Source organism: Globicephala melas, chromosome 15 (genome assembly GCF_963455315.2).
Source record: "Globicephala melas chromosome 15, mGloMel1.2, whole genome shotgun sequence".
NCBI classification, from domain to species: domain Eukaryota; kingdom Metazoa; phylum Chordata; class Mammalia; order Artiodactyla; family Delphinidae; genus Globicephala; species Globicephala melas.
Window position 1 is genome coordinate 75,176,302 of NC_083328.1, and position 18,462 is coordinate 75,194,763.

At 42.3% G+C, this 18,462-nt stretch overlaps 1 protein-coding gene across 3 annotated transcripts in view; it reads right to left on the reverse strand.

Annotated features, from left to right (window-relative positions):
• Positions 1-463: 463 nt before the first annotated feature.
• Positions 464-18,462, reverse strand: part of PEDS1 (plasmanylethanolamine desaturase 1) — a 63,722-nt gene continuing 45,723 nt past the window's right edge. For 2 of the 3 annotated variants that reach the window (XM_060284226.2, XM_030839063.3), the window contains 3 exons: positions 13,137-13,285; positions 3,277-3,402; positions 464-1,998 (listed from right to left, as the gene is read on the reverse strand). In XM_060284226.2, coding sequence (XP_060140209.1) covers positions 1,852-1,998; positions 3,277-3,402; positions 13,137-13,285 — 422 coding nt within the window. In that variant the 3' untranslated portion in view covers positions 464-1,851. The remainder of the gene's footprint in view (positions 1,999-3,276; positions 3,403-13,136; positions 13,286-18,462) is intronic. The other variant, XM_060284227.2, reaches the window with a different exon arrangement.

The window sequence follows — 18,462 nt, forward strand, 5'->3', positions numbered from 1 at the left end:
CTGTCGAGGGCCTGGGTTCAATCCCTGGTCGGGGAACTAAGATCCCACAAGCCGTGCGGCACGGCCAAAGAAAGAAATAAAGATAAAAAGCCTAAATATTTACTGACTTGGGCCCATCATAGGAAACGTTTGCCGACCCCTGCTTTAGGAGGTCAAATTGAATCCCAAAGACATTAAATTCTATTACTGAATAAATTATATGCCAAGAGGAAGAAGAGCACAGCTTCTTAAATATTAACGCACACTTTTTATTATATTAAAATCAGGCAATGGTCTGACAATAAAAAGTCTAGCTATGGAATACTGTTATGTTAAACTTTACTTACAGGATGTTAAATCCTTAGAGCTAAGGTTTTCCCCAGAAAAAGATGAATGGAAACATCAATTGCTTTTCAGACTTGATAGCTGCTGCTTCAAAAGGTGGCTTTACACAAACACTAAGTTAAAAAAAAAAAAAAAAACCTTAGAACACAATGAATTGCTTTTATTTCGGTATGCGTCCAACATCTCAGCATTTAGTGGTCCTGAACAGAAAAGTGGAAAAACGCAGCCATTGGCCAGGAATTCCGGGGATCTGCCGTGCACACCGAGTTCTTTCTTATCCCTGCTGAGGACCGAGAGAAGCAGCAGCACCGAAACCAAAGTGTGCACTGAGTTCATGGTTCTTTTTGTTCCAGTTGTCAGATTCCAAACTAGACTCAAATGGATTGCAAGGATGACCAAATGAGAGCCCTGTTTAAAACTTCTTCAATTTTTAAAAGCTAAAGCAATTACAGGAAAAGAAAATTCATTCAGAGGGATCGTGTGTGCTTACAAGTGTCTTCTGTGGCCTTTCTCCAAGTTTAACCACCAAGGACTTTGAGAGCTGGCAGGTCTGTGACCCTGGTGACTGTTCTGTTCACCTTATCAAAACCTGAGCTAAGTAAACGTATCAGCTGATGATGACAGCAGAGGGTGGCAGGGCTGAGAACCCAATATTCATTCCCCAGGCTGGTGGAGAGTAAGTAAGTGTGGTTCCAAAACTAAATGAGGGAGGTCAGATATGCTTTCCAACCTTACCTGATGGCTTCTGGCCAAAGCAAGGAAGTGTCATGGAAAGTGTTGGGTGGTGATGGTGCAAAAAGGGACTTGAGGAGGAGGAAGGACAAAGCAGCACCCCTCGATTAAGGTGGAGGGAGAAGATATGGGGAAAGCCCTGAATTCCTCACCAAAGGCCAATTTCAGAGGGGAGCCGAGGGGGTTACAATCTATGCTTCGGCCAAGGGTGGTAATGGAGAGTGGGAAGAGGATGGTGGCTTGGAAGGGGGTCAGCATTTAAGACTTAAAGAAAGAAACCAGGGGTGCAGACGAAGCATCCCCCACACCCAGCAGGAGTCCCACAGGCTGTGACCTGAAACCCTTACATCTACTCTAAGAAGCCACCCCAAGCTGGAGGGCTGTTGCAGGGAGGGAGGAGGCAGGGGGAGGGGAAGGGGAGAAGGCAGAGACCCCAGGCCATGTAATCAGCAGCAAGGTGATTGCGTGGTGTGTCTTTTCACAGTTGAGTTAGATGTGCCCCACCGGTTATGATGGGAATCAATTTAAATATACTTTCTTGATCCCAGAAGTTCAACTATGTGGACAGTGGTTACACTTGACAGGATGATTTGTTATAGCACAACTTATATATTTCAAATGGACAAAAAATTAGTATCATTTACAGTATCTTAAGATAAACTGCCTTTGAATGGGAGCTTCCTTTCCAGTACTTTGAGGTCTACAAGACGTATCTAGAAAATTTACTACTGTGGAAAATGAAGACTGCTTAAATCGAATGGGGGGTAGGGGAGGGCCTGTGGTTTTTCTTTTTGATTAATTGCTGTAACACTGTCCTTCAGGAGGCTGAGGGAGTTTCATATTTTCTTTAGACATCATTAGGCGCCGAAGCTCTTGCAGGACAACTTTGATGCTATATGAATTCTGCCATTTTGCTAGCACTGATATGGCTCTTGGGTCCACCTACAGAAAGGCAAACAAAGAACAAAGTACTGTCAGGCTCTCAAACAAAAGAAAAGTTGTATGCTGGAGCTAAGCTACAGCAGAAACGTGAGTAAAATGCATTTTTCAAGTTGAACATGCTGGTCACACAGTGGTATCTGACATGCAGAATACCCACAGGATTCCCTCTCTCCAGTTAGTCTGTTTTTCCCTTTTTGTGTCCCAAACCCTCACTGTGTGGGAGAAGGAAATTATGAATAAGTAAAGCCACCTTTAGAGAAATGGCACTCACACTTGGTGAGACTCAACCCAACTGGCTCTGAAACAACGACCTGAGCTGCCCCTGGGCTGGCTGCTGCTACCGCTCAGGGCCTGTCCTCTCTCAACGTTACGCCCGGGTCGTGGACGATGAAGAGGTACAGGGCAGTAGGGAGAGCACAAGCAACGGGTGGCGAGGACCCAGGCTCTGATGACAAGGGCCTTCCTCAGAGTCATACCCTCTCAAGTTAGTGTAGCATTCCCCAAGAAATTTCCCAGAGTGTGAGTTGAGTCCTGGGTTCAGGACTTCAGGTGGAACTCAAAGACAACACTAAACACTGAACACAGTAACAAGGCTCATCTCTTTTCAATTTTCTTACAAGTCTTCTGAATACCTCAAAACAGAAGGCTTACTAGCTCATGCAATGCTAATATGCAGCACCCTTTAATACTTGCTGATCTCCCCTCTGAACAAGAGAGCAGGCCTCAGAGGCTCAAAAACCTTTGGCAAGCAACATACGGAGGAAGAATTTACCAACTTTGCTTTGTTTTTGTAATATTTATCATTGCTGTTACTGCCTTCTTATGACAAATGAGACTGGTTTCCATTTATGGCAATGCAAATGGTGGTAAAAATAAGTTAAAAAAGCAAGACCATTAGAGGAAAAAAATAGTATGTCGTCCCCAAATAAGGCTAATGAGGTAAAAGTGTGACCTTGGGCAAGATCTTTCACCTCGGTTTCCTCACCTCTCTACCTCTTGGGTGTATATCAGGAGGACTGAATGAGCTCTTATCTCAAAGTGACCGGCATAGTGCTGAGAAATACAGGCCAGAGTAAATGCCACGTAAGTTGTAGTTAAACACAATTGGGAAACAGGCCCTCACCCCAAATCTGCACATGTTCATACTGCAATATATTTTATCATCAAATAACCAATTAACATATGGACTCCGGCCCAAAGTGCCCCTGATAATATTAAAGTACAAAGCATTTTTCAGAGAACCCCAGAGAACAAGTAGGGGCAGGAAAAACAACTTACCACTCCATTAGAACTATTAACTCCATTCATATTAATTTTTGTTACAAATCTTACAAAGGGGGGTGCTTCTGGGTATTTAGGTCCACATTCTATTTTAAGGCTGTATATTCGGTTTTCATAAATTGTCTGGAAAAAAAAAGGGTACAGCCATGTCAGGCAATTACAAAGAATTCAAAAAGGTAGAACTTCTGAAACCTCATTTATTCCTGACTGCAGAACTGGTGCATCTGCTTCCATTACACAAAGTCTACTTGTTATTTGATAAGTTAGCAGTAATTAGTCCTTACACTGGTGTATATGAATCCTGGCCTGGGGGGGAATATAAAGAAGGTGGAACATTTAAGCTAGTTATCACTGAAGTTTCATGCTAGTATTATTAAGCCCAATCAGATGGACTTGTTTTTATGTGAATTTTTCTACGCTCTGGGAAATGGTGTGTAAGAGGCATTCTTCATTCTGGGAAGGCACACCAGATGTCTACTCATGCGGGGATCATCAGCCAGTGCATTAAATACCACCATGTACAAAGCACAGAACAGGTAACTCTTGAGAGAACTTCAAAACGAAGCACAAGTTGGGGGTGGGGGAGAGACAGGAGAGTCACTTCCCACTTCGTCACCACTTTGGGGCTGTGCTCTGTGAAAGGGATCTCAGCTGTAGGTGCGATCATCTCTCCCTGCTGTTTTTACGATAACCTGAGAGATTACTGGCATTTAGTATGTGAGGTGGGGAGCCAAGGATGCCAGACCTGCACCGGAAAAAAACAGTCCTTCTCCAAATGCCAACTGTGCCTCTGTTGAGAAACACTGGAAAGGTCCGATCCCCTAAAGCCAATGAACTTTTCTCTTTAACTTCCACCCAGTGAACAGCAGAACGTGCTGATTTTCCCAGGCTGTTCCTTCTGCCTAGAGTGCCGTGCCCCCACCTGAACTACTTCACAACCTTCAAGACCCAGTTCAAACATCATATGAAACAGAAGGCTACTTCACAAGTTTTCTGTCTTATATGAAGTTGCATTATCATCATTTGCATGTCTGAAGACCACAACAGGGGGTGACAGCTCCCCAACAGACTGGCCCCCTTGAGGGCAAGGACCACCCTTCTCTGGGTTCCCCTCTCAGGCACCAGTGCCCCTTCCTCACTGCATGCTGCATGAGAAGTTGCTCCTCTGTAAACAGTGACATCTAGCGGTCTTTGGGGGGAATAAATTAAAGAAGATGTGATTTAAATGCTTGAAAACATTATGTCTAAATAGTGGCCCGTCCCTAATTTAAAAACTGGGACATATATTAATATTTTAAAATTCAGAAGGCAGTCTTAATATACGCATAGAAACTTTTCACATCCACTTAACAGGGACCCCAGCCTATAACAAAATCAAAAATCAATTCTGGATTTCCACCCACCCTCAAGATGCCCCCCTCTCTTCTTCCCTCATAAGTAGCAGCACCATCCAGCAGTTAAAGCAAAAACCTAGCAGCCAGCCACGACTTCCCTCTTCCTCACCCCTTACCTCTCAATCGTCAAAAGGTCTCAGCTTCTACCTCCAGAAGAGATCCCACACCCACCCACTTTCCTCCACCACCGCACCTCATCTGAATCACCCCAAGTCTCTGCCTTCTCCCTCGCTCCCCTAGCATCTGCTCCCCACACAGCAGCCTGACTGACCTTTCAAAACCAGAAACCGTTCCTGTGGCTTAACCCCTCCAATGGTTTCCTGGTGACCTAAGAAAGGAAGCCCCAGTTCCTGGATCGGACCCTGTGCACCCCTGCCTTTCTCTCCGTTTATTCTTCTCCCTCCTCATCCAGCCCCAGGTCCTCTCTCCTCGGGGCCCTAATACCAGCTGCCCCACCGCACACTGCAGCTCACTCCTCTCAGCGTCCTCCTGAGCCCTCGTCTGAAGACTGACTCCTAGTCCTGTGTCTGACACCCCTCACTAAACTCATAACAAGGAGGGCAGGGGCCTCAACTGAACTGATATTCAGCTGTTTGTTGAATGAATGAATGTTGCTCTTTACGCTTTTATAAAAGGAACACCTTGTTGCAATTAAGGAGTTTCCTCAGAGAAACAAAAACTCACTCAGTAAACATAACAAGCAGGAAGCGGAGTGGCACGGTTTCTGTACAGATTTATGGAAAATATGGTAAAAGGTCCAGCCTCAGCGCCTAACACAGTCTCACACTCAATAAATATCTGTTGACTGCATGGATCCCAAATTCATCTCTGGGTGTGTCCTGCATTCCTGCTCACTGGCTTTGTCACACAATTCAAAGACAATTTCTTACATAAAAAACTCCCTGGGGGCTCACAGTAATTACCAAAATCACAAAGTCTGTTAAAATATTTGACACTACATTTTGGAGGCTCTGATGCGCCGATTTATTCACCTGCCAGCATGGTTTTTGGCTTATCAGTGTTGATAAGAGGTCACTGATCACTCTATTAACAACAGCATCAAAACGGTTAAGAAGGTAAGCAGTTTAGTAATAGGACTCTGATCATTACATAGATTAAATCTTAACGTTACTCTTGACACTATGAAAGTCTAATATAAGAACATGCATGCTATGACTAACTTAGAACAAGAGGAATATTGAATTTCTCACCACTTATGTTCAACTGGCAATTTCATTGGAACACAGTGAAAAGTGCCTCAAGCCAAGTGAGCAGAGACACTGAAGGGTCACTAAACAGCCCAAAGCAAAACCGTTATAGAAAATGAGGTTCTGGTTTTCTTCTCTTTTGTTTACGAGGGCTCCAAGGACCTGCTAAAAAGGTTTCATTGAAGAAAGGAAATGTGCCTGAAGGAGAATTGCTAGAACATTCTGTCTCCGTGAGGAACACTGCTCTCTTTAAGATTCAATATTTGATCATGGAACAACTTTGCTGTCATGGCTTGAGCTTCATGGGGCAACTTGGCAGTGCCTATCAACATGTTGAAACAGGAGTGCTCAGACCAGCAAGACCATTTCTAGGAATTTCCTACAGACGGACTCGTACAAAAAGGTGAAGCACTGTTTAGTTATTTTTGATACTGCAGACAATCTAAATGTCCACCTGCAAGAGACTGACTAAACAAATAAGGCATACTCCTGTAACTGCATACTCTGTAGCCTTTTCAAAGGCTGAGGCCCAGACACACACACACACACACACACACACACACACGCATGCACGCACGCACGCACACACCCCTGCAAAGGATGCCAAGACATAGCTCTTGGTATAGCCAGCAAGTTGCAGATTATGTACAACCTATAGAAGCAGACAGACACCTCCCACCAACTCTGGATATATTTATGTGTACATAGGCTGTTTCATCCATTGATCACTACATGCCCAGAGCCTAGAGATCACAACCTTTTCTTGGGCCTAAAATATATATGTGAGATAATCCTAGCCTGATCATGAGGAAAACATCAGACCAATTCAAACAGGGAGACAGTCTACAAAATATTTGACCAGTACTCCTCCAGACTGTCAAGGACAACAAAACCAAGAAAACCCTGAAACTGTTACAGGCACAAGGAGCCTAGGACATGACAACAAAACATAATGTGGTATATTGGATAGGATTCTAGAACAGAAAACAGACATAAGGTAAAAGCTAAGGACACCTGAATAAATTATGGACTTCAGTTAATAATGCATCAATATTGGTTCATTGGTTGTAACAAATGTACTGTACTAATATGTTAACAATAAGGGAAACTGGGGTAGGGTGGTGTATACCAGAACTTTCTTTCTATGCCACCTTTGCAACTTTTCTGTAAATCTGAAAGTATTATAAAATACAATGAATGTTTGCTTATTTATCTATTTATATTGCAGTATAGCTGACTGACAATATTAGTTTCAGGTGTACAACACAGTGACTCAATATTTTTATAGATTATACTCCATTTAAAGTTATTATAAAATATTGGGTACATTCTCTGTACATACAATACACCCTTGTAGCTTTACTTATTTTATACACAGTAGTTTGTATCTCTTAATCCCCTACCCCTATTTTGCCCATCCTCCCTTCTCTCTCCCTACTGGTAACCACTAGTTTGTTCTCTGTATCTGTGAGTCTGTTTTGGTTTTGTTATATTCATTTGTTTATTTTTTAGATTCCACATAAAAGTGTTACCATACAGTATTTGTCTTTCTCTGTCTAACTTATTTCACTAAGCATAACCCCCTCCAGGTCCATCCATGTAGTTTCAAACGGCAAAATTTCATTCTTTTAAAATGTATTTCTAAGATGTATGAGATATGAGAAAAGGAAAAAGGTATTGGCTGCAAAAATATGCAAAGCACAAAATCTAAATTAATATATAAAAGAAAGATGACACTAGGTGAACTAGTCAACCACTACTCAGTACAAATCTGATAGTTACACAAAAAGTATGTTTAATGTGCAATGTGGGCATATGCTATGCTAGAATAAAGGATGGGCCCTCTAAAAAAGGGAGACCAGGTAGAGACTGAGAAGATCTCAACAACTTAGGACATGGACAGGTAGTAAATGTACAGGAAGAGGTGTGAGAGGAGATGCATCGAACTACTGTTCACAGTTAATCTGGGGAGGAAAGTGGGGATTTGAAAGTTCGGGAAAAGCTGGGGAAAAAAGACACCACGCTAGGATTTTTTAACAGAGTATTTAATATAGGGAATCGGTTAAACAGGTATCAGTGGACTGAAAAAAGCTTTAGAAGAGGAGCCTGAACTAACACAGAGGTAGTAACCGCAGGGAGCAGGTATCACCTCTGGGTTAGCTAAGGCTTATTATTCCCTTTGTTCCCCCTTAAGGCTGGGGGTGCAAAGGAACAAAGCTGGAGTTGATCAGATCTAGAGGCTCAGAGGAAGAGGGCTCCAGAGTTGAACCCAGATCTCTAAGGAGGGGGTGCTGCGAGGCTGATGCTGGGGGTACCCCCAAAAGCTGGAGGCTGGAACCCACTGCTGATGCCAGGATGAAGGGCAATTACCAGAGTGGCACAGACAGAACAAGAGGCAAACAGGAAGGAAAAAGTCTCTTCTCTCCGCCTTACAGGCTCTCTCCTGTGTCCTGATTGGTGGAGCCTAACGGGAAGCCAGCTGACAAAGGAAAAATGTAGTTTGCAGAGTGCCAGCCCCAGGATCCAAAGCAGAGCAGGGGAAGGTGGGCTTGGAGCTTACTAACCAGCACCTGCACACACCCCTCTGAACAGTGACAAGACACAATTTTCCTCTGTACAAAAACTCTCTTCCCATCAGTCAGGGTATCCTTCTGAGTGAGCCATAGGTCCCTCTGAAGGCAATATTAATTATTCATTTCTCTAATTCAATCATAGTGCCACCTGAATATTCTACAGCCTAAAGACTAAACTGCTGAGTTGACCACACAATCCTAATAGAAAATAAAAAGGTGAAAGGAGGCATTTGCTTCTTCCCATTTGCTTTCTGTTCCCACCAATGTGAGTCTGGCACGAGGCCCTCATCCTGGCAGCAAGAGCTGTCTCTGGTCTCCAGCTTCTGGCCTTTCAGTGCTCCTCCAAGCAGCTCTCCTGGGCCCCACAGGAACTAACAGCAGAGGGTATCTGTCCTCCAAGTGTTAGGTTTCCAGGGCCCCAGCCTCTCCTGACCCATCCCCCCAGACCCAGGCGGTGTTGATTGCTTTGTGTTATCTTTGTGTTCCACCAGCGTGCTTTTTTGGCCTTTTTCAGTCCAACACCTATTTGATCAACTTCCTATATTAAATTCTCTCTGTTGAAATACCTAGTATGGTTTCTCTGCCTGACTGACATAAAGAATTAAAGGGAACAAAGTGAATTGCTTACTCTGTACTGTTTGAAAAACTTCACCAGAATATATTCATTTATCAGACATGTAACTTAAAGCTTTTAAAAAAGAGACGGATCAATATGCACTGATATGGAAAGATGTCCACCATCTGCTAAGGGGGAAAAAAAAATAAAGCTGCAAAACATTAAGCATAGCAAGGTCTCATTTTTATTAAAAAGGATATGTACTTGTTTGTGTACCCACAGCAAATGCCAGTAGAAACACACCACACACCAAATGATCAGTTTTTATTCTGTGGGGAGTATAATGAAATGGGGAAAGGATCACTTTCCTTTTACTTCACACACTCCTGGAATTCTGTTCGTCCTTAAGCATGCATACAACACTTTTAGATAAGTATGTGTATAAATACACACCTACACTCTAACCCACACATAAAAACACTATCTTGGAGAACCCCAGAGGTATTAACAGTGCTTCTCAACCAGGGTAATTTCTGTCCCTGTCCCACTCCTGAAGTGGTGGGAGTCAGGCAACACCTGGAGACACTTATGACTGTCACCACAGGGTTGGGGAGGTGCTTCTGGCATCTAGTGAGGAGACACCAGGGATGCTGCTGAACATCCTCTAATGCAAAGGACAGCTCCAAAACAAAGAATGACCCAGCCCAATATGCCAATAGTGCCAAGGCTGAGAAACTTTGCTCTATAACCTGGCTAGTGTTACCACCTCACGGTCAGAGTAGAAAGACTCCACGTCTAATGCTGTGGACAGTCACATGTTTGCCAGAATTTTGCAAGAGGCACTTGGATGGGAAGCTTTACTTTTAGGTTTGGAGGACTTGCTTTCAAAAAAAAAAAAAAAAAAGATATATATATATATTTTTTCAAATAGCTAACACACACATATGATTAAAGCATAAAGAGTACAAAAATACAGTGAAAAATAAGCCTCCTTTCCACCCTGACCCCAGCCAGCAATCCCTTTTGAAGGTAACTACTGTCATCAGCTTCTTTTATGTTTTCCAAAAGTATTCGAAGCACAAGTATATGTCTGGCCTCTTCCTCTTCCCTCACCCACCCCCACCCCAAGTGACAGCACAGCCTGTATACTGCTTTGTACCTTTTTTCACTTAAATATCATGGAGATCCTCCATTTCAGCACATATAAATCTCTCTCATTCTTTTGAAAAGCTAAACAGTATATAATATGGTCCACTGAAAGATACTGAGGTGCTTTCCAATATTTTGCTACTATTGAAAACACTGCATGAAATAATTTTGTACATACAGGCTTTTGGGCAATACATTCAAGAAAAGCTGAGTAAATTCCTAGCAGAACTGCTGGATCATATGGTATATGCCTTTTAAATACTGGTGGAGGATTTTAGGTAATACAATAACAAAAATACAACAGGGACGTGAGTTACTCAGAGCTCTATTTAGATGCTTTAATAATTAGCTTGATATTCCAGATGCACAGCATATACCCTGTATGTTAATCATAAAACAGATTGGTCACAGGAAGCACCTAGAAGCAGGTAGCTCCTTTTATGACTTTGCTTTTAACCTTGGGGAGCCAGGCCAATAGAAACTATAGGGGTAAAAAGACACAATAACAAGTATTGGTGAGGGAGCAGAGAAACTGATACCCTCACGCATTGCTGGTGGGAATGTAAAGTGGTGCAGTGCAGCCACTTTGGAAAACAGTTTGCCAGTTGTTTAAAATGTTAAACAGAGTTATCATATGATCCAACAATTCCACTCCTATGTATATACTTAAGAGAACTGAAAACATCTGTCCACATAAAAACCTGTACACAAATGTTCATAGCAGTATTATTCATAATATGCAAGAAGTGGAAAAAATCCAAATGTCCATCAATTAATTAATGGATAAACAAAATATGGTATATCCATACAAAAGAATATTATTCAGCCATAAAAAGGAATGAACTACTGATAAGTGCTATAACATGAACGAATCCTGAAAACATTATGCTAAGTAAAAGCCAGTCACAAAAGACCACATATTAATTCCAATTACATGAAATGTCCAGAACAGGCAAATGCATAGATACAGAAAGTAAACAGTGATTGTCAAGGGTGAGGAGTGAGCGGGTGGAAGGCAGAATGGGAGTGACTGCCAAAGGGTATGGGGTTTCTTTCTTGGGTAATGAAAATGCTCTGAAATTAGTGACAGTTGCACAATTCTGAATATAATAAAAACCACTGAACTGTATACTTTAAAAGTATATTCTATGGTTAAGTGAATTCTATGGTTTGTGAATTATGTCTCAATTAAAAAAAAAAAAGGATGTAAAGGACATATGGAAAGTATCTTGCATACTGTAGCTACTCATTAAAAGTTAGCCCCCTTTGGAAAGAGGTAAACTGAAACTCGGTAACCTAAGATGTTTTAGGTGGAACAGCATATTTTCAACAGAACTTAGTGTTCATTTTATTTATTCATTTGTTTGTTTAAGTATATAATTCAGTGGTATTTAGTGTATTCACAATGTTGTACGCTGGTTCATTCTTAGTTTGTTAGAACCTAAAAATCAGTCTGTTAACAAATCTGTTGAACATCTACCCCATTCTGAGTCATTTCTAGGTGCTCTGGAGAGTAAAGAGAAGGGAAGAATAGTTCTCATCTTCAAAAAACCTAAACCATTCTTAGGAAGATAAGAATGCAGTGAAGGAAGCCATCACTATACAGTGGACTTTCAGAGACAGCAAGAAATGATCTTTATGAAGAAACAAGCCTTCTAGATCAAGGTTTTTCCCAGTATTTAATAGATTCAGAAAACCCCGATTTTCCTAGATTAGAAAAAGATCAAGAAATGAGTAAAAACAGATTGAATATTTTTTTAAACCCCCCAAACAAAACTACAGGGTCACAAAAATGATTCAAAAAGTAACATTAAATATCAAAGCCAGTCATTCATCATGAGTGTTTATGACAGTCTAAGAGTCCTAACACTGAGCGAGCACCACACTCTTCCTTTTTTCAGACAGGGCCACATCCCATGTGTCTTTCTATCTCCCAGAGGCTGGTGCACGAGGTGAAAAGAATGACCGAACATCATCACCCTTAAGCACAAGCAGACACAGGAAAGGGCCTGCTACACTCAGGCAGAATCTCCTACCGCTTGTCTGAAACAAGTGTCACATTATTGGAATCTATTTCTTCACTCCTACATCAAATTGCTACTTAACACTAGATAATTCTATAGTGGGAACAGATGAAAACTCAAAATATAAATAGGAAGGAGACAATATAGCACAGTGGTTAGGAGCACAGGCTCTGGAGTGAGACGAGGTTTGGGAATTATCGGCTATGTGACTTTGTACGAGTACCCTGACTTTTCCAAGTCGGCTTCCTCATCTGTAAGATGGAACGCAGCTACGCAACAGGAGCACCTTACAACAGGCTCTTGTGAGAATTAAAGGGCATTTCTGGGGGGTTTACTATGTGCCACAAAAAAAGGTTAGCGGGCATTATAAGACTGGGAATGCTCGAAAATCACAGAGCTCTAAAAGAGGGGTCCTGTTCCCCATCCCCACTGTCTTTGTCTTCTTCGCAAAGGTCTCTGGGCCCAACAGAGCCTGGAACAGACCAGAGCAGACCAGGCAGGCAATAACCCTTTGTTGAATGGCCCAATGAATTAGGATACAGACGCATGGCAGGACTGGGAAACAATGAATAAAAACCACAACCATAAAGGTTTTCCGAAGTTCAGTTGGACACTGTCTTCAGGAATGCTGGCTGTACCTGGAGCCTTGTTATTTGATAAGCCCAGGAGTTTGTTCTAAACTACGTGAGGGTACAATTACCTCTAACCTCACTGTCTACATTGTCATGTAAATTCACACTATGAGACTAAACAGGTTTTTGCTTACCATTTAGAGGGATTAAACAGCATCAGAGGAGGTTCAAATATATAAACTGAAACTGGTCAAAAAAGAATAGCCACATTTCAGAAAATATACCATTGGTGAGCTTTTTCCATGATAAGGCTAATATTTTTTAAAAGGAGGCACAGTGAATTTAAGACATTGACATTTATAGCGGTAGCTCGACGCTTACTCTTGGAGGCCCAATTATCATCCCTGTCCATCTTGTAAGTGTCATGTCTTCGTCATCTTCTAGACCCCAGCTAACTGTGCCATCTCCTACTCCTTTCTGGCCTTCTTCGAGTTCTTCCAACAGTCGGAAATTGCGAGGGACTTTTACTCCTAAAATAAATGGAAAGAAATTCAAGATACTAGCAACTCCAGGGGAACTTGTAAGCCTAGAGCTAGCTGCTCATTATCACTAGGTTAGAATAAAGATGCTTATGTGCTAAAAACTTCTGTAAGTTGTCGTACCTCAAGCTTGCTGCTTACGAAGCTATCTGTATTGACCAGCACAACCAGAAGGAAGGGGCACGTGGTTTGTTACAGGTGAAGTGTCGACTACACCAGGGCTGGATGACCAAACCTAGAAAGACACCCCACCCCCATCCCTGGAGCTTTGACGAACTTCATAAAGGGTTTACAAGCCGAAATGTTGATTAATTTGGGCCCAATAGTTTGAGATGAAAACTAAAGTGCTAACAAAAGTGCCTTGGAAGAAAAGAGGCTATTTCTTTTGTTTTGTTCTTATTCTACATTTCTGAGTCTAAGGGCATGCTCATTTGTTGGTACGACTCTCAAACTACCTTAGGAGGAACAGACGCCCTGGCCCTATCATGTAACAACAGTGTCCTCTTGATCAACTCAGAGTCAACAGAAGGCAGCAAGGATGAAAAATTGCAAATATTTAAGTCATAGTTTCTCTCTTGTGAAAAAGCTAAGAGGGCAGCCATTTCTCTGCTTTACCTGTTTCCAAAAATCCCAAAGCCTGGAAAGTAGCTCATGGAAGCAAACACACGAACACATCTCACAGGTTCATGCCACTGCACCCAAGTTCAGGCTGAGGCTTGCACCGCTTCTGGGTGTCTTCCAGAACAGAGTCTAGGTACTGGGCCCAGATGGGGATGTTATTCTCCCAACCAGTCCTGCCTACCTCTCCCCGCACTCACCTCTTCCCCTGGCATTTAGACTATTCCTCAGGAAAAAACTCAGGATCCAGGCAAGTTACAAGCTTTCTTTACCGAGCCTCCAACTGGCCAGACTCTCAGAGCCAAGCAGCACTTAACATAGGATTATGAAGAAAGACCCACTGGAGGGACTCAAGACTGTGGGAGGTGTTCGCTGTATATCTCAGTATTTCCCAAAGTGTGGAACACATGTTACTATTAATTCAACTGGAATAAATACCTGAGGAAATCAGGCACTTTTCTAGGCACCAAGAAATAAGCTGTGAACAAAACAAAAATGCCTGCCCTCATGGAGCTTACATTCTAGAAGGAAACAAATACAAATTATGCAAGTTATGTAGTATGACAGATGGTGGTGTTCTGGAGCAGAGAGTACTGGTTGGGGGAGTTACAATTTTAAATAGGGAACATTACTTATTGGCAGCTGAGGGGAGAGTCTTCCAGTCAGAGGAAAGAGCAGGTGCAAAGGTCCTGAAGTACGACCTTGCCCAGAGTGTCAAAGAACAGCAAAGATGCCAAGTGAGCTAAAACCAAGTCAGTGAGATGGAAGTAGGAAATTAGGGACTCCAACTGTTAAAAAGCCACTGGAGTTTTGAATAGAGGAATGACAGGATTTTGACTTGTTTTTAACAGGATCCCTCTGGCTGCTGTATGAAGAGTACAGTGAAGGGAGCTAGGGCAGAAACAGCTAGAAGGCTATTGCAATAATCCCAGCAAAAGATCACAGGTGTTAACAGTGAAGGAACAGGGTGATAGCAGTGAAGGTGGTGAGAAGTAGCACAGTTTTAGATATTTCAGGGGTGTGAGCTGGTAAGATTTGCTGTCAGATTGCCCATGAAGTGTGACAGAAAGAGAAGTCAACTATTGCTCCCAGGCTTTTTTTCAGGTGGTACATAAGTGAACACTTCATTTTACAGTCATGTATTTATTAGGGCAAGTAATGTTAAACTAATTTCCCCTTTATGATTATGTTAAAATTTTCCTTCTAAAATAAACATAAGCAAAAGAGTCAGTCGACTGAAGAAAAATATTAAATAGCACAGATGGTACTTGAAAGGAAACAGGAAAAATCTGAAAGCATTCTTGAATGGTCCGTTTGGAAAACACTGGCATTTTTTATCCACAGAAGAGCCAACTGGATTATTCACTTACACTGGATTAAGTCTCCTCCAGCAAACGCGAAACTGAAGGCTGTTTGTGACATTATAAGCAAAAAACCAGACAATTCAATGCCTTTTGTTTAGAAAGAGTTAAATCTTTAATAATCCTAATTTGGCTTAGGAGAAAAAAAATCACTGTGCATTACTACTGCTGTTACTATTGGTTACTTTATAAGCCTGCACTAATAAAAATGAATATCCAAATAGCACAGAATTGTACTGATAGGAAGACTGATAGATATCTGACGTACTTGTTCACAGGTGGTGTAATGGGCTGAACTGTGTCTCCTCAAGTTCATATGTTGAAGACCTAAGTCCCAGCATCTCAGAATGTGACTATATTCGGAAACAGAGCCTTTAAAGAGGTGATTAAGTTAAAATGAGGCCATTAGGGTGGGCCCTAATCCAATATGACTGGTGTCCTTACTGGAAGAGGAAACTTAGATGCACAAGGAAACAACAGGTATGCACATCTGTATGGAGTAAAGACCATGTGAGGACCCAGTGAGAAGGCAACCACCTGCAAGCCAAAAGAAATCAAACCTGCTGATACCCTGATCTTGGACTTCTAGCCTCCAGAATGCTGAATGTCCATTGTTTAAGCTATCCAGTCTGTGGTATTCTGTTATGGCAGCCCTAGTAAACTAATATAGATGTTAAGTGACATCTTAAGAAACCTGGATAGATTATCTCTAGGTGCAACCTGGTTATCTCTAGGTGCAAGGATTATGGGTGGTTCCAACCCCCCCTTTCCATATTTTCTGATTTTTTTAAAAAACCACGATTGTGACTTACTTCACTCTGTATAACAGACTCTAGGTCCATCCACCTCACTACAAATAACTCAACTTCATTTCTTTTTATGGCTGAGTAATATTCCATTGTATACATGTGCCACATCTTTATCCATTCATCTGTTGATGGACACTTCGGTTGCTTCCATGTCCTGGCTATTTATAGAGCTGCAATGAACATCGTGGTACATGACTCTGTTTGAATTATGGTTTTCTCTGACTATATGCCCAGTAGTGGAATTGCTGGGTGGTATGGTAGTTTTTTTAGTTTTTTAAAGAACCTCCATACTGTTCTCCATAGTGGCTGTATCAATTTACATTCCCACCAACAGTGCAGGAGGGTTCCCTTATCTCCACACCCTCTCCAGCATTTATTGTTTGTAGATTTTTTGATGATGGCCTTTCTGACCAGTGTGAGATAATAGCTCATTGTAGTTTTGATTTGCATTTCTCTAATGATTAGTGATGTTGAGCATTTTTTCATGTGTTTGTTGGCAGTCTGTATATCTTCTTTGGATAAATGTCTATTTAGGTCTTCTGCCCATTTTTGGATTGGGTTGTTAGAGTCTGTCATACAGAGTGAAGTTAAGTCAGAAAGAGAAAAACAAATACCGTATGCCAACACATATATATGGAATCTAAGGGGAAAAAAAAAAGGTCATGAAGAACCTAGGGGCAAGACGGGAATAAAGAGCAGACCTACTAGAGAATGGACTTGAGGATATGCGGAGGGGGAGGGGGAAGGGTAAGCTGGGACAAAGTGAGAGAGTGGCATGGACATATATACACTACCAAATGTAAAACAGATAGCTAGTGGGAAGCAGCAGCATAGCACAGGGAGATCAGCTCTCGGTGCTTTGTGACCACCTGGAGGGGTGGGATAGGGAGGGTGGGAGGGAGGGAGACCCAAGAGGGAAGAGATATGGGGATATATGTATAACTGATTCACTTTGTTATAAAGCAGAAACTAACACACCATTGTAAAGCAATTATACTCCAATAAAGATGTTAAAAAAAACCAAACAACCATGATTGTGTCATTTGATCAACACAACACTTAGGAACCATGTCAACCAAACTGCACTTGCTATTCGCTTTGCCCGGAACACTCTTCCCCAGATAAGTTACATCAGTCATGCTTCCTCACCTTCTCTAGGGCTTCAGTTATGTGACACCTGATTGAAATAAGGATCAAGGATTCTCTGAGAGTGGGAATCTCACTTCATAGTATTCCCTAAGTGACTAACTTTAAGTGGTCTGTGTTCTTTAGTGTTACCAAAACTTGTTCAAGTCAAATGATCAACAGCGAAGTACAATAGCTCCCATGGCTAAGCCCTTCACTTTTTTTTTTTAAGAAGATGTTGGGGGTAGGAGTTTATTAATTAATTTATTTTTGTTGTGTTGGGTCTTCGTTTCTGTGCGAGGGCTTTCTCTAGTTGTGGCAAGCGGGGGCCACTCTTCATCGCGGTGTGCGGGCCTCTCACTGTCGCGGCCTCTCTTTTTGCGGAGCGCAGGCTCAGTAGTTGTGGCTCACGGGCCTAGTTGCTCCGCGGCATGTGGGATTCTCCCAGACCAGGACTCGAACCAGTGCCCCCTGCATTAGCAGGCAGAGTCTCAACCACTGCGCCACCAGGGAAGCCCAGCCCTTCACTGCTTTTTTTTTTTGCGGTACGCGGGCCTCTCACTGCTGTGGCCTCTCCCGTTGCGGAGCACAGGCTCCGGACGCGCAGGCTCAGCGGCCATGGCCCACGGGCCCAGCCGCTCCGTGGCACGTGGGATCCTCCCGGACCGGGGCATGAACCTGTGTCCCCCGCATCGGCAGGTGGACTCTCAACCACTGCGCCACCAGGGAAGCCCTGTGTCAGATCTTTAAATCAGGTTGGATTAATTATTTCAGGTGTAACTGTTCCTCTTGTAAACTTTAGCAAAGAACATCCTTATAGGTGGAAATGTTCCCTCTTCATCTAACAACCAGGTCTGATTAGGAAATCTTTTTTTTTTAATTTAATTTTTTGGCCACACTTCGTGGCAAGTGGGATCATAGTTTCCCGACCAGGCAACGAACCCGCGCCCCCTGCACTGGAAGCAGAGTCTTAACTGCTGGACCACCAGGGAAGTCCCCCTTAATCCAAATATCACAAGCTCATTGCTATTAGTTTCAAAACAGGTAGTGAATTCAACATATCTTTCTGACGCTTGATTTTTTTACTTCTGAAGTAGGGGAAAATATTATATTAGTAATGAATCTTGCACTTCCAACAGGTATTTCCATTGGATTAGAGACATTTAATTACTTAAAAACAAAGCATGCAGAGCTCATATACACAACTGCACAACAACAAATGAGTCACTTAAACTTATTTTAGGTTAGTATTTGG